The following is a 16627-nucleotide window of genomic DNA, read 5'->3' on the forward strand; positions in this document are numbered from 1 at the left end:
AGCAGCAAGATCTGTGACCTGTTGCCACAAGAAAAGGGCAACCAGTGAAGAACAAACACCATTGTAAATACAACCCATATTTATGCTTATTTATTTTCCCTTTTGTTCTTTGCCATTTGCACATCGTTACAACATTGTATATATACATAATATGACATTTGTAAAGTCGTTATTCTTTTGGAACTTATGTGAATGTAATGTGTACTGTTCATTTTCATTGTTTATTTCACTTTTGTATATTATCTACCTCACTTGCTCTGGCAATGTAAACATATGTTTCCCATGCCAATAAACTCCTTGAATTGAAATGAGAGAGAGAATGTCACGCCTTGGTCATTGTATTTTGTGTTTTTGGTATATGTTTGGGTAGGCCAGGGTGTGACATGGGTTTATATGTTGTGTTTCGTATTGGGGTTTGTATTAATTGGGATTGTGTATGATTAGGGGTGTGTCTAGTTAGGCTTGGCTGCCTGAGGCGATTCTCAATTGGAGTCAGGTGATTCTCGTTGTCTCGGATTGGGAACCGTATTTAGGTAGCCTGAGTTCGCGTTGTATTTTGTGGGTGTTTGTTCCTGTCTCTGTGTAGTGTTCACCAGATAGGCTGTAATAGGTTTCACGTTCCGTTTGTTGTTTTTGTATTTATTCAGTTATTTCATGTACCGCGATATATTTCATTAAAGTCATGAGTAACCTACACGCTGCATTTCGGTCTGACTCTCTTCTTACAACAGACGAACGCCGTTACAGAAACACCCACCACTCACAGACCGAGCAGTGTGTAAACTGGCAGGAGCTAAAGGAGGACGTTATGGACAGCAGAAGCATGGATTATACGACGTGGGAAGAAATCGACAGGTGGGCGGCCGACCCAGAGCGAGTGCAGGAGCCCGCCTGGGATTCGCTTCAGCAGTGCGAAGAGGGCTACAGGCTAATGGAGTCTAAGAGGAAAACACGGCGACGCAGAGCGAAAACCGAAAGTAACGGGGGAGAGCGCAGAGAGAGAGTGGCTGAGTCAGGAGTCAGACCTGAGCCTACTCTCCCTGTTAATTGTGAGGAGCAGCAATATGAGGACTTCTGGTCTTGGGAGATGATATTAGACGGTAAAGCACCCTGGGCGCAGCCGGGAGAATATCGCCGTCCCAAGGATGAAATAGACGCGATAAAGCGGAGAGGCGCAGGTATGAGGAGGCAGCACGGCGACACGGTTGGAAACCGGAAAAACAGCCCAAAAAAATTATTGGGTGGGGGCTAGAAGGGAGAATAGTTATGCCAGGTAGGAGACCTGCGCAAACTCCCTGTGCTCACCGTTGGGCTAGAGAGACCGGGCAGGTGGAGGTGCTATGGAGCGCACAGTGTTTCCAGTGCGGGTGCAGAGCCAGGTGCGGCACATACCAGCCCTTCCTATTGGCCGGGCTAGAGTGGGCATCGAGCCAGGTAAGCTTGGGCAGGCTCGGTGCTCAAGAGCTCCAGTGCGCCTGCACGGTCCGGTCTATCCAGAGCCACCTCTACACACCAGTCCTCCGGTAGCAGCTCCCCGCACCAGGCTTCCTGTGCGTGTCCTCGATCCAGTACCACCAGTTCCAGCACCACGCACCAGGCCTCCAGTGCGCCTCGCCTGTTCAGCGCAGCCAGCGCTTTTCTCCCCTCCTGCGCTGCCGGAGTCTCCCGCCTGTTTAGCGCAGCCAGCGGTCCAGCGTCGCCAGTCTGCCTGGATCCGCCAGAAGTGCCAGTCTGCCAAGATCTTCTAGATCGGCCAGACAACCTGAATCATCCAGTTCCACCAGCCTGCCAGGATTTACCGGAGCCTACTACCTGCCTGAGCTTCCTCTCAGTACTGAGCTTCCTCTCAGTACTGGGCTCCCTCTCAGTACTGGGCTTCCCCTCAGTACCGGGCTTCCCCTCAGTACCGGGTTTCCCCTCAGTACCGGGCTTCCCCTCAGTACCAGGCTGCTTCTGTCCCAAGCTGCCCCTCAGTCCCGGGTTGCCCCTCTGTCCCAGGCTGCCCCTCTGTCCTGAGATGCCCCTCTGTCCTGAGATGCCCCTCTGTCCTGAGATGCCCCTCTGTCCCGAGCTGCCCCTCTGTCCCGGGCTGCCCCTCAGTGCCGGGCTGCCACCCTGTCCCGGGCTGCCCCTCTGTCCTGAGATGCCCATCTGTCCTGAGATGCCCCTCTGTCCTGAGATGCCCCTCTGTCCCGAGATGCCCCTCTGTCCCGAGCTGCCCCTCTGTCCCGAGCTGCCCCTCAGTTATGTGGGGATCTGGGTGAGGACTATTAGGCCATGGTCAGCGGAGAAGGTGGATGATCCCAGGACGCGAAGGGGAGGAACTAGGACATTTATGGAGTGGGGTCCACGTCCCGAGCCAGAACCGCCACCATGGACAGACGCCCACCCGGACCCTCCCTATGCTCTTGGGGTGCGTCCGGGAGTCCGCACCTTAGGGGGGGGGTTCTGTCACGCCTTGGTCATTGTATTTTGTGTTTTTGGTATATGTTTGGGTAGGCCAGGGTGTGACATGGGTTTATATGTTGTGTTTCGTATTGGGGTTTGTATTAATTGGGATTGTGTATGATTAGGGGTGTGTCTAGTTAGGCTTGGCTGCCTGAGGCGATTCTCAATTGGAGTCAGGTGATTCTCGTTGTCTCGGATTGGGAACCGTATTTAGGTAGCCTGAGTTCGCGTTGTATTTTGTGGGTGTTTGTTCCTGTCTCTGTGTAGTGTTCACCAGATAGGCTGTAATAGGTTTCACGTTCCGTTTGTTGTTTTTGTATTTATTCAGTTATTTAATGTACCGCAATATATTTCATTAAAGTCATGAGTAACCTACACGCTGCATTTCGGTCTGACTCTCTTCTTACAACAGACGAACATCGTTACAGAGAAGGAGAGAGGGGGTATATTAGCAGGAAAGCACAGAAAGGGAAAAGAAATGAACCCCCAGCAACACACATTTCCCACCAGCAGAAGACGATGGCTGGGTCTAATTGTGTTGCTGTCCTGGGGCAACGGTGGGGTCTGTTTGTGTTTGTGAACAGAGCCCCAGGACCAGCTTGCTTAGGGGACTCTTCTCCAGGTTCATCTCTCTGTCTCTGTGTCTCTGTGTCTCTCTGTGTCTCCCCCCCCAACATGAGGAAGCCTAGGAAAGAGGGAAGAGACCTGCCTCTAGTTATTTACGTCTCTCTGTGTCTCCCCCCCAACATGAGGAAGCCTAGGAAAGAGGGAAGAGACCTGCCTCTAGTTATTTACGTCTCTCTGTTCGGTAAAGAACAGATGATAACACAGCTCTCTGTCCAGGAATGTTCACATGCTGCTATGATGGTTAATGTAACACAGTAGATGGATGATGAAGGGAAGGGAAGCCATGACAGTATTTCTCATGCAGAGAGAGAATGGGTAGTGTGTCTGAGAGAGCTCTAGCAGACAGAGTGAGATCAATAACTCATTTAGATGAGAGAAGAAATTAGAAACGAAAACGGTATTTTTGTAACATAACATGATCGTGTCAGATTTTTTTTCCAATATCAAATCACCATAACATCATGTTCCATTGCTCTGTCTGTACTACACTAAGATATCGATCATGAGAATGTATGTTTGATTGTTTCCATACTGTGAATAAGGACCAGGAATAAATGAAGCATGTCTGAGTATGTAATACAGTGTGCAGCTTGGACCAGTTTACAGATGACACACATTTACACACCACCATGGTCCATCTGCAGCACACACACTGAGCGTCAGCTGTGGGATGGGTGGCTATAAGAGGAACAGAACATCCAGACAACATCAGTACTTCATCAGTACTTTATCATGAAAACCAAACAACCAACCAAACACCACCGCCGTATCTGGGCTCAGAGTGACCGTCCTTATTTGTCCTCTCACCTTTCAATCTCTCCGCAAGCAGTCCTGCCTCGTGGTCTGAGAAGTGCATGATGGGAGGTGGCGAGGGTGGTCGGAAGAAGTCTTCGTGGATCTTGCGTCGGTGTCGTTCCTCCCTGGCCAGCAGCCTCTGTTGACATTCCCACTCATACAGGTCGTCTCTGGCCTGAGCAAAGTCCACGTGCATCCTCCCTGAGTCCTTCTTATCTGTACTGGAGCCGATACGCATCCGGTAGCCTGGGGAAACAGGGCATTTAGAGGTTGGGTAAACTAAACACAACCATACAGAAACATTCAACACAGGAACACAGACAAACATACTGTGGACAAATGATGTATACAGTCATGTAAACTCATACTCCCACAGTCAGATACACTCAAAGTATATAGTATTACAAATGCTTACATTCTCTACCCCATGTACAACCAGAAAGATCATTAGCAAATCGAAAGGACGAACTCTACATTTTCAACTCTTCATAATGCAAAACTATTCATGTAGTCCTCCTCATCAATAGGCACATCTCCAGCCTGCACAGCTACAGTCTATTTCTGCTCCTGTCTTGGTGTAACGGCTTTAAGTGTTGAGCTTCAGGACACAAGGTCCCTGTTTTTACTCCTCTACAGTGTTAGTGTTGTTAATACATATTCTACTCAAAAGGAATACTTTAAAACTGCTGCAAATACATAGTTATGCTGACCACTGACCAGAGAGGTAGAGCATCTAATTTGTGTGTTGTGTGTATAGTATAGCATTGGCATAGTATAGTATAGTATATTATGTGTATAGTATTGTATTTGTATAGTATAGTATAGTATAGTACTGACCAGAGAGGTAGAGCATCTCATTTGTGTGTTGCGTGTATAGTATAGCATTGGCATAGTATAGTTTATTATGTGTATAGTATTGTATTTGTATAGTATAGTATTGTATAGTATAGTATAGTATATTATGTGTATAGTATTGTATTTGTATAGTATAGTATAGTATACTACAGTACAGTATATGACAGTATAGTACATTATGTATATCGTATTGTATTTGTATAGTATAGTATTGTATAGTATAGTACAGTATAGGACAGTATAGTATAGTATATTATGTGTATAGTATTGTATTTGTATAGTATAGTACAGTATAGTACAGTATAGTATATTATGTGTATAGTATTGTATTTGTATAGTATAGTATTGTATAGTATAGTACAGTATAGGACAGTATAGTATAGTATGTGTATAGTATTGTATTGTATAGTATAGTATGGTATATTATAGTATAGTATAGTATAGTATAGTGTAGTGTAGTGTAGTGTAGTGTAGTGTAGTGTAGTGTAGTGTAGTGTAGTGTAGTGTAGTGTAGTATAGTACAGTATAGTATAGTGCCGTATAGTACAGTATAGGACAGTATAGTATAGTATATTATGTGTATAGTATTGTATTGTATTGTATAGTATAGTATAGTATAGTGTAGTGTAGTATAGTACAGTATAGTATAGTGTCATATAGTACAGTATAGTATAATACAGTAGTACTGACCAGAGAGGTAGAGGGACTTGTCCACCATGAACTCCTCACTGAAGCGGATGTGACAGAAGTTCTTCTTGCTCTTCCTGATGGCGATGATGTCACCACACGGATCAAACACCTCCCTGATGATCTCCTCGCTGGCATTCTCCGGCAGACCCCCCACAAACACTGTCTTGCACCCTGGGGGACGCTCCCGTGTTGACGGAGGAGGCAGGTCTGGAACATCATGCATGCTCAGGTCATATCTGATGACAACTCTTGACCATAGTCCATGTATCAACGTATTTCTATTCATTGATACCGAAAGGAAGGAAAAGCATGCAAGTGTGTGTGTGTGTCTGTGTCTGTGTGTGTGTGTGTGTCTGTGTGTGTGTCTGTGTGTGTGCAGCATGGGTGGACGTGTTTAACTATACTTGTGTTTAACCCTACAAGAATAGTAAACAAACAACTATTTGACCAACGGGACACTTTTCTTAGTCCCCACAAGTTCAAATGCTATTTCTAGGGGTTTAGTGTTAGGGTTAGAATTAGGTTTAGGGTTAGGAGCTAGGGTTAGTAGCTAGGGTTGGGGTACAGGTTAGGTTTAGGGGTTAGGATTTTGAATGGGAATGAATTGTGTGTCCCCACATGGTTAGTTGTACAAGACGGTGTGTGTGTGTTAGTGCGTGTGCGTGTGTGAGTCTTACTGGGGTTCTGGGGGAACAGGGTGCAGCTCTGGCAGTGGATGATCTCCTTGATGATGGGGGGACCAGGGGGAGGAGGGACCAGGCTGATACCTGCCATCATGGGGTTGATAGGAGCTAGGAGACCCAGCCCTGGATCAAAACCCTGGATACAGAGAGAATCTGGAGGAGAGGAGAGGAGGGAGAGAAGAGGAGCAATGAGACCCAGCCCTGGATCAAAACCCTGGATACAGAGAGAATCTAGAGGAGAGGAGAGGAGGGAGAGAAGAGGAGCAATGAGACCCAGCCCTGGATCAAAACCCTGGATACAGAGAGAATCTGGAGGAGAGGAGAGGAGGGAGAGAAGAGGAGCAATGAGACCCAGCCCTGGATCAAAACCCTGGATACAGAGAGAATCTGGAGGAGAGGAGAGGAGGGAGAGAAGAGGAGCAATGAGACCCAGCCCTGGATCAAAACCCTGGATACAGAGAGAATCTAGAGGAGAGGAGAGGAGTGAGAGAAGAGGAGCAATGAGACCCAGCCCTGGATCAAAACCCTGGATACAGAGAGAATCTGGAGGAGAGGAGAGGAGGGAGAGAAGAGGAGCAATGAGACCCAGCCCTGGATCAAAACCCTGGATACAGAGAGAATCTGGAGGAGAGGAGAGGAGGGAGAGAAGAGGAGCAATGAGACCCAGCCCTGGATCAAAACCCTGGATACAGAGAGAATCTGGAGGAGAGGAGAGGAGGGGGAGAAGAGGAGCAATGAGACCCAGCCCTGGATCAAAACCCTGGATGCAGAGAGAATCTGGAGGAGAGGAGAGGAGGGGGAGAAGAGGAGCAATGAGACCCAGCCCTGGATCAAAACCCTGGATACAGAGAGAATCTGGAGGAGAGGAGAGGAGGGGGAGAAGAGGAGCAATGAGACCCAGCCCTGGATCAAAACCCTGGATACAGAGAGAATCTGGAGGGTAGAGGGAGGAGAAAAAGAGTTTGTCTGGAGGAGAGGAGCAATGAGACCCAGCTCTGGGCTCTCATTAAAGGCTTGGTTACAGGTACTGTATGGAGGAAACAGAGAGAGAGAGACACTTATTAATATCTTCAGAACACAACACGACTGGGAGAATGAACAAGACAGACATTTCCAGTGCTGCTCAACTCAGGCCCTGTACAGTCACACAGGGTCTGAGAGAGAGAGAACAGACACTGATCTACCTTAGAGTAGAAACCAATCTGACTGCAGCTGTCACACAAGCCCGTCGCTATTGTGAGGATACAGATAGTCATGGATACAGATATAAAATGTAAGAATGTAGAACTGCAACTTCATATTTATGAAATCATCAATCAAGTCCTCACTGCAGATTTGAGTTTGTCAGCAAAGGTGAGTGTGAAGAGTATGTGTGTAGGAGGGAGAATGATTCTATTTGATGCTGTCAGAAAGATTCCAGTGCTCAATATGAGTCCATACACTGCAGTATTTACTATCCTAAGAGGCTGCAAAGCAAAGAATCACTTCCACTGGCTGTGTCTGGCGAAGCCTCGAAGAGGAAGTGTCTGGCGAAGCCTCGAAGAGGAAGTGTCTGACGACGCCTCGGAGAGGAAGTGTCTGGCGAAGCCTCGAAGAGGAAGTGTCTGGCCAAGCCTCGAAGAGGAAGTGTCTGGCGAAGCTTCGAAGAGGAAGTGTCTGGCGAAGCCTCGAAGAGGAAGTGTCTGGCGACGCCTCGGAGAGGAAGTGTCTGGCGAAGCCTTGAAGAGGAAGTGTCTGGCAAAGCCTCGAAGAGGAAGTGTCTGGCGAAGCCTCGAAGAGGAAGTGTCTGGCGTTGCGAAGCCAAGTGTGTTTTATTAAAGAGGAGTTTTTAAGAGGAGCTGCAAATCCTTGAGGTTGTAGAGAGAAGAGAAAGAGGAAATATATCTGGAAGATTATCTCAGATAAATCTCCTGAGTCACGATCAGGAGTAATCTGAGATTGTGTGGATCTGTGGAAAACTCATTTAAATGTTCGCTGTGGTGATCTGAACATTCTCCTCTCCCCACATTCATCTGTGATGATCTGAACAGGTAAATGACATTCTCCTCTCCCCACGTTCATCTGTGATGATCTGAACAGGTAAATGACATTCTCCTCTCCCCACGTTCATCTGTGATGATCTGAACAGGTAAATGACATTCTCCTCTCCCCACATTCATCTGTGATGATCTGAACAGGTAAATGACATTCTCCTCTCCCCACATTCATCTGTGATGATCTGAACAGGTAAATGACATTCTCCTCTCCCCACGTTCATCTGTGATGATCTGAACAGGTAAATGACATTCTCCTCTCCCCACATTCATCTGTGATGATCTGAACAGGTAAATGACATTCTCCTCTCCCCACATTCATCTGTGATGATCTGAACAGGTAAATGACATTCTCCTCTCCCCACATTCATCTATGATGATCTGAACAGGTAAATGACATTCTCCTCTCCCCACGTTCATCTGTGATGATCTGAACAGGTAAATGACATTCTCCTCTCCTCACATTCATCTGTGATGATCTGAACAGACATTCTCCTCTCCCCACGTTCATCTGCGTTCCCCACGTTCATCTGTGATGATCTGAACAGGTAAATGACATTCTCCTCTCCCCACGTTCATCTGTGATGATCTGAACAGGTAAATGACATTCTCCTCTCCCCACGTTCATCTGTGATGATCTGAACAGGTAAATGACATTCTCCTCTCCCCACGTTCATCTGTGATGATCTGAACAGGTAAATGACATTCTCCTCTCCCCACGTTCATCTGTGATGATCTGAACAGGTAAATGACATTCTCCTCTCCTCACATTCATCTGTGATGATCTGAACAGACATTCTCCTCTCCCCACGTTCATCTGCGTTCCCCACGTTCATCTGTGATGATCTGAACAGGTAAATGACATTCTCCTCTCCCCACGTTCATCTGTGATGATCTGAACAGGTAAATGACATCATCCACTAAAGCTGTTTCTCTTTTCCTCTCTCTTTGATCTGCACTTTTCTATTACCCTCCTGGTGAAAATAATTTGAGGCGGTTTCTAGTTTTTTCTCATTGGCCCGGGCCCTACTCTGTTACGTCTGCCAGGGTAAGAGAGTTCACACTTTGTTTATTTGTCATTGTTTCATTTCTCTCTCTCTCTTTCATTTCCTCTCCTCCCTCCCTCTGTTCTCTCCCTCTACTCAGCAGGTTTGTGTGTATGGCTGGATGCTGAGTTTGCTGGGCTCTGGATCTCCCCTCAGGAAACAGCTGCTCGTAATTACTGTGAAGGTGAGACGTCATCCATCACACACACTCCATAACCCCCATTATGTTTCTCCTCCTCTTCTCTTCCCTTCGCTCTCTCTCCTCTGGTCTCTGAGCTGTCCCCCAGTCTCTCATTCCCTCTCTCTCCTCTGGTCTCTGAGCTGTCCCCCAGTCTCTCATTCCCTCTCTCTCCTCTGGTCTCTGAGCTGTCCCCCAGTCTCTCATTCCCTCTCTCTCCTCTGGTCTCTGAGCTGTCCCCCAGTCTCTCATTCCCTCTCTCTCATTTCAGTTCTCTCCCTCTCTTGGACCTGAGGTTTGTACTCCAGGAGGATATTAGTCTTAATCCGTCTTTTCCTTAGCGCTGGGGAAGGAGGATCCAGTCCAGCTGTCCAGTCGTCCCTGCTGTCTCTCAGCTCATTAAGGAGGAGAAGGACTGTACAGTACTGACCCGATGGAACTACAGTGACGATGGGCTGCTCTCCTTCCTTCCTTCCTTCCTTCCTTCCTTCCTTCCTTCCTTCCTTCCTTCCTTCCATCCTTTCCCGAATGAATCCCATCTCTGAGAGGGTTGGATAGGTGAAACCAATCAAATCAACCAGTCAAACTGTGCCTTGACTTTCCAGTCACGTACAGATCTGTGTTCTCCTCAAGAAATACATAACCTATCACACTTAATGCAGTGACCCCCCCCCCCCGAGTGAAATAATAGTCTTATATATACGGCTTCATATTACAATAGATTTTCTCCATACAACTCTCAGCTTTCCTGAGTTAAATCCATGTATTCAGTTATTCAGGGCTTACACAAACTCAGCCTCCAAATCTCCTTCCGTGCTCTTCTAATGAACATCACAATGCAGCTCCCACAATGACATCTAAGAGGGCTGCAACATATAGGGATGTTTACACAGTGGAACTATCCAAATCCTTAGAGAAAAACACTTTGCTAATGGATTTCATGAAACTAGTTGAAGTCCAGATAAAATGGTAGAGTGCCTGAACATTTGAAGGAGCTTAGCGTTTTTAACATAAATCCATCAGTGAAAACATAGTTGCAGTGAGATCAGTGTGGTTACATTTCAACCACAGACTCACTGGGGATCATGACAGAGGCCCAAACTGTAGGTACTCAACATGTATAGTATAACATATGATCCATATAATATAAGAGAGGTTCCTTTTGTTTTAGACATTAGAGAGGACTGAGAACAAAACATACATATTTATTACAACCAGATGTTGGGGACATTTTAAAGCTGAGTGTTTTCCAGCCCTGTTTTCCAGCCCTGTTTTCCAGCCCTGTTTTCCAGCCCTGTTTTCCGGCCCTGTTTTCCGGCCCTGTTTTCCGGCCCTGTTTTCCGGCCCTGTTTTCCGGCCCTGTTTTCCAGCCCTGTTTTCCGGCCCCAGCCCTCCTTAACTGTTGTAACAGTCTTATTGGTCTGGAAGAACCTCACTCGGCTAGTTCTCACAGTGTGTGTGTCTGGGGTTGTACATGTGTATCTGTGTGTGTCTGGGGTTGTACATGTGTACCTGTGTGTCTGGGGTTGTACATGTGTACCTGTGTGTGTGGGGGGTTGTACATGTGTACCTGTGTGTCTGGGGTTGTACATGTGTACCTGTGTGTGTGGGGGGGGTTGTACATGTGTACCTGTATGTGTCTGGGGTTGTACATGTGTACCTGTGTGTGTCTGTGTACCTGGGTGTCTGGGGTTGTACATGTGTACCTGTGTGTGTCTGGGGTTGTACATGTGTACCTGTGTGTGTCTGGGGTTGTACATGTGTACCTGTGTGTGTCTGGGGTTGTACATGTGGGGTGAGGGGGTTGTACATGTGTACCTGTGTGTGTCTGGGGTTGTACATGTGTACCTGTGTGTGTCTGGGGTTGTACATGTGTACCTGTGTGTGTGGGGGGTTGTACATGTGTACCTGTGTGTGTCTGGGGTTGTACATGTGTACCTGTGTGTGTCTGGGGTTGTACATGTGTACCTGTGTGTGTCTGGGGTTGTACATGTGTACCTGTGTGTGTCTGGGGTTGTACATGTGTACCTGTGTGTGTCTGGGGTTGTACATGTGTACCTGTGTGTGTCTGGGGTTGTACATGTGTACCTGTGTGTGTGGGGGGTTGTACATGTGTACCTGTGTGTGTCTGGGGTTGTACATGTGTACCTGTGTGTGTCTGGGGTTGTACATGTGTACCTGTGTGTCTGGGGTTGTACATGTGTACCTGTGTGTGTCTGGGGTTGTACATGTGTACCTGTGTGTGTGGGGGGTTGTACATGTGTACCTGTGTGTGTCTGGGGTTGTACATGTGTACCTGTGTGTGTCTGGGGTTGTACATGTGTACCTGTGTGTGTCTGGGGTTGTACATGTGTACCTGTGTGTGTCTGGGGTTGTACATGTGTACCTGTGTGTGTCTGGGGTTGTACATGTGTACAAAATAAGCATTCTTGTGTTTTAACTACCCGCTATTCAAAGTGTTCTGAACAAATTAAGGGAATCGTTCACAAACATTGGGACATTCTAAAATCCGATGATAGTCTCAGTAATGTGTTTTCGGACCTTCCCTTGGTCGTATTCTCACGGGGCAGAAATCTCCGAGACCAATTGGTACACTCTGATTTACCACCCCAAGATATTCCTGAACAACGTCTATTTGCGCCCCTACTGGATGGAAACTACAAGTGTAATGGCTGTGCTCAATGCAATGGCACTTATAAATGTAGATCCTTCAAACACCCACAAACAGGGAAACAGATCCCAATAAAAGGTGTGATAATGTGCTCTACTAAGACAGTTATTTATCTTATAACTTGTTAAAAATGGTAAAAATTATGTGGGTAAAACAAAGCATGAATTAGAAGTACGTATCTCGGAGCATCGTAGCACCATTAGGTGCAGGAACTCGACATACCCCGTTGCGGCCCACTTTGTGGAAGTGTGTGTGTGTGTGTGTGTGTGTGTGTGTGTGTGTGTGTGTGTGTGTGTGTGTGTGTGTGTGTGTGTGTGTGTGTGTGTGTGTGTGTGTGTGTGTGTGTGTGTGTGTGTGTGTGTGTGTGTGTGTGTGTGTGTGTGTGCGTGCGTGCAGTCACCTCGCGAGAAGCTCAGCTAATCATCCTGAAGCTCAGCGAATCATCCTGAAGCTCAGCGAATGATCCTGAAGCTCAGCGAATCATCCTGAAGCTCAGCCACTCATCCTGAAGCTCAGCTAATCATCCTGAAGCTCAGCTAATCATCCTGAAGCTCAGCTAATCATCCTGAAGCTCAGCTAATCATCCTGAAGCTCAGTCATGACGGATTTCTCAGACCTCTCAAGACTATGACCGAAATCTGCTCATTAATTTTTATCGGATGTATTTCTCTCTATCCTCGCTGTCTACGCTGTCAAAATGGTAATTACAATAGGATGCACACACACACACACTCTATCACACACCATTAGCATCAGCAGAGAGACAGACACATGTAGTCAGGCCATTAGAAAAGAGACCAGAGAGATGTTATTTTGTATTGTATCTCTCTGCACAGACTGAACAACGTGTAGTTAATACTGTCTTATCTAGCTGCTGATGGGGGACACAACAATTAGCAGCGCTGGTTTGGCAGAGCATGCTGCATTCTGGATATCCTGCCACAGGGGTATAGGCTAAGGTATCTATCTAGTTCTCGAGTAATCATTGACTGTCCTGCCCTGAGTAGGTGGAGCTGTGGAGGTGATAAAGTAGTAAGATGCCACCATGGAGGCTCTGGATGGAAGTGCCCAGTTCACCGGATGCCTTTACCATCTTCTCAAAAGTTTCAGTACACAGTCCATGGGGACTCTTTCCTTTCTTATGCCCTTGACAATACTGAGAAATTAGAATGAAGAGTTTGTTAGCAGAGGAGAGGAGGATAAGGGAGGAGAGTGAGGACGATGAGAAGGGGTGAGATGGAGGCCTGCCAATGCCCTACCTGAGACCAGCTGCTGCCTGCCGAGGCCCATGGGTACGATACCCAGGTTGTTCATGGCGGTGGCCCAGGCTCCGTGGTCGTTCACCACATGGTCATGGACACTGAGGTGCTGCTCCGGCCCCAGGCTCCTCAGGCTCCTCAGGCTCCCTACACCGTCTGCTGCTGCAGGGGACAGGAGAAACAGGAGGGTTAGGAAGAGGAAGGAGAAGACCAGAGATATATTTAACATATTAGTGAAGGTGTAGTAGCTAGTGTTATAGTACGTACCGCTGGCCATAGCAGGTCCTGTGTGCTCCTCTCTCTGGGTCTACCTCCCAGAGGTCTGATCAGAACCACAGCTCCCTCAGGCTGCACACCAGACCAGGACAGGACGGAGAGATAAGGAGAAGTATAGTTGGATGGAGGACTCCCAGTTAAAGATAGGATCCCATCTATCCTCTGCTAAACCCTGGGGATGAAAAAGAGAGCAGTTCAGTCAAGCAGCTTAAATCAATGTTTTTCAATCAAACCGTTGCAGCTTAAGACAGCATTAGAACAATGCAATCAGAAAGACATTGTTACTGATGTCCTACTGCCGCCCATACAGAGACAACCACGCACACATTAAGCATTACAGAAAGTCTTCACGGCTCTCCCTCCCTTATCATATATTCTGTTGCCTAGTTCCCTTATGTATCTACCTCCATCACTCCAGTATCCTGGCAGGGTAGCCTAGTGGTTAAAGCATTGGACTAGTAACCGGAAGGTTGCAAGTTCAAAACCCTGAGCTGACAAGGTACAAATCTGTTGTTCTGCCCCTGAACAGGCAGTTAACCCACTGTTCCTAGGCCGTCATTGAAAATAAGATTTTATTCTTAACTGACTTGCCTAGTTAAATAAAAAAATTGCCTAAAAAAATGTAAATATAGTGTTAGAACTGCCTTTAAATACTTCCTGTATATTGTATGCTTACTTACTTACTTACTTAATTGTTCTAGCAATACATTGTTATTGCATTGTTGGGTTTTGAGTTTTGCAAGAAAGGCATTTCACTGTACTTGTGCATGAGACATTAAAACTTGAAACATGAAACACTCACTCACACACACCTCCAAATGAGACCCAGCTGACCAGCCACTCAGTTGCCATGACATCACATTATCCTGCTTTCTGTCAAATGTCTTATGGGGTGTGTCAGAGATGACCTTTAACCCTTAACACTCCCACCTAATTACACCGCCCCCAGACCCTATAACACTCCCAACAGCCCCAGCCACAGCCATACTGTCATCTTTAAAATCAATGGTTTTGAGTAGGAAAGTCCCATTTCCCTGTGTAATGTGCCAGAATTCTGATTGATCCCGGATTAACACAATGAGGTAATTGAGGAATGTGACCCTCTACAGTAAGTCAATGAACACAGGACTCTATAGAGGATTCTATTCCATCAACATAATTAACCACTAGTTCTTCAAGGAAAGGCTGAATAGCATTCTGTCCATGGTGTGAAAAAGCAGTTGAGATCTTATTCCATATTTCCTGTTACAAAGCTTGTTGTTCTCTGTGTGGTTCCTCGGGGGCCGTAGTTAGCTGCAGTGTGATCTGTATTCCGGTCACGCCTCCTCCGTCGTCTCAGACCACCCCGCAGTAATTATCATTATTCAACTCTGACACCAGGAAATGAAGTCAGCCCAGCTACACCATCCAGATGTAATTAAAACACAATCATATGAACAGTTTTTCAATAACAACAGTTGCCTTCCTTCAAATAGCTTTGGGCTGCGAGGCCCGTTTCTGAAACTTTTCCCCTCACTAGGGTGACAAACAGTTGTCTTTGGAGTCACCTGTTGTATGTCGGCACATTACTGTGTTTTCAGGCTGATAGGACATGTCACTGTTCTCATCACAAGCACATTACTGTGTTTTCAGGCTGATAGGACATGTCACTGTTCTCATCACAAGCACATTACTGTGTTTTCAGGCTGATAGGACATGTCACTGTTCTCATCACAAGCACATTACAAACACATAATGGCACACAGACACACACAGTGGAAGTAGAATTGCAATCAGGCCTATAAGGGAGGCGGATACATTTTGGGATTGTGAAAACAAGTCATTGTGAGGACAGTTCCACAGCTCTCTTATAATATCTCATAACAGCTTATAACAGCTTGTAACTCCAGTCCTGGTCAGATATGAGGCCTGTGTCATTGTTGTGACTCTGGGATTTTAGCAGCATCAGCCCAGTTCAGAGCCTACTACGCTGAACAGCTCTTTACACAGTAACTGCTATACTGTATATACTGTTCCTATTCATAGACAATCATGTATCCAATGGGCCACAGCAGACAACATCTACTCTACTATCACACGGGGGACAAACACTAGGCTAGATTTTATCCTCCACTGTCTGTCTTCCGGCTCTTCTTCTCTCCCTCCCTCTCATTCTTTCTCTTTCTCTCTATCTCTCCAGGTGGTGCCAGCGTGCTGAGTAGTGAGGTAATGTAGCATCACAAACATAAAGACATGCACCCCCCCTCTCTCCTCCCTCTGCTCCTGTTCTCTCTCTCCTCTCCACCTTCTTCACTGCAGCCTGATGGAACATCTTACCCTCCTGACAAGTGACAAGGCTGTTTCTCTTCACCCCTCTGCATCATCCCCCCTCTCTCCTTCCCCCTCTCTCTGTCAAATCTCCTCTTTCCTTCCCCCTCTCTCCCACTCTCTCTACCAAACCTCCTCTCTCCTTCTCCCTCTCTCTGCCAAACCTCCTCTCTCCTTCCCACTCTCTCTGTCAAATCTCCTCTCTCCTTCCACCTCTGTCAAATCTCCTCTCTCCTTCCACCTCTCTCTGCCAAATCTCCTCTCTCCTTCCCCCTCTCTCTGCCAAACCTCCTCTCTCCTTCCCCCTCTCTCTGCCAAACCTCCTCTCTCCTTCCCACTCTCTCTGTCAAATCTCCTCTCTCCTTCCCCCTCTCCCTGTCAAACCTCCTCTCTCCTTCCCCTCTCTCTGCCAAACCTCCTCTCTCCTTCCCCCTCTCTCTGTCAAACTTCCTCTCTCCTTCCACCTCTCTCTGCTAAACCTCCTCTCACCTTTCCCCTCTCTCTGCCAAACCTCCTCTCTCCTTCCCGCTCTCTCTGCCAAACCTCCTCTCTCCTTCCCGCTCTCTCTGCCAAATCTCCTCTCTCCTTCCACCTCTCTCTGCCAAACCTCCTCTCTCCTTCCCGCTCTCTCTGCCAAACCTCCTCTCTCCTTCCCCCTCTCTGCCAAACCTCCTCTCTCATTCCCCCTCTCTCTGCCAAACCTCCTCTCTCCTTCCCGCTCTCTCTGCCAAATCTCCTCTCTCCTTCCACCTCTCTCTG

General features: G+C 47.0%; 1 protein-coding gene across 2 annotated transcripts in view; it reads right to left on the reverse strand.

The window, feature by feature from the left end:
• Positions 1-16627, reverse strand: part of LOC124046428 (ecto-NOX disulfide-thiol exchanger 1-like) — a 99840-nt gene that overhangs the window by 28470 nt on the left and 54743 nt on the right. For both annotated transcript variants that reach the window (XM_046366784.1, XM_046366791.1), the window contains 5 exons: positions 13553-13733; positions 13286-13447; positions 6093-6251; positions 5416-5622; positions 3883-4116 (listed from right to left, as the gene is read on the reverse strand). In XM_046366784.1, coding sequence (XP_046222740.1) covers positions 3883-4116; positions 5416-5622; positions 6093-6251; positions 13286-13447; positions 13553-13562 — 772 coding nt within the window. In that variant the 5' untranslated portion in view covers positions 13563-13733. The remainder of the gene's footprint in view (positions 1-3882; positions 4117-5415; positions 5623-6092; positions 6252-13285; positions 13448-13552; positions 13734-16627) is intronic.

The sequence above is a fragment of the Oncorhynchus gorbuscha genome, linkage group LG01 (assembly GCF_021184085.1).
Source record: "Oncorhynchus gorbuscha isolate QuinsamMale2020 ecotype Even-year linkage group LG01, OgorEven_v1.0, whole genome shotgun sequence".
Classification (NCBI taxonomy): Eukaryota; Metazoa; Chordata; class Actinopteri; order Salmoniformes; family Salmonidae; genus Oncorhynchus; species Oncorhynchus gorbuscha.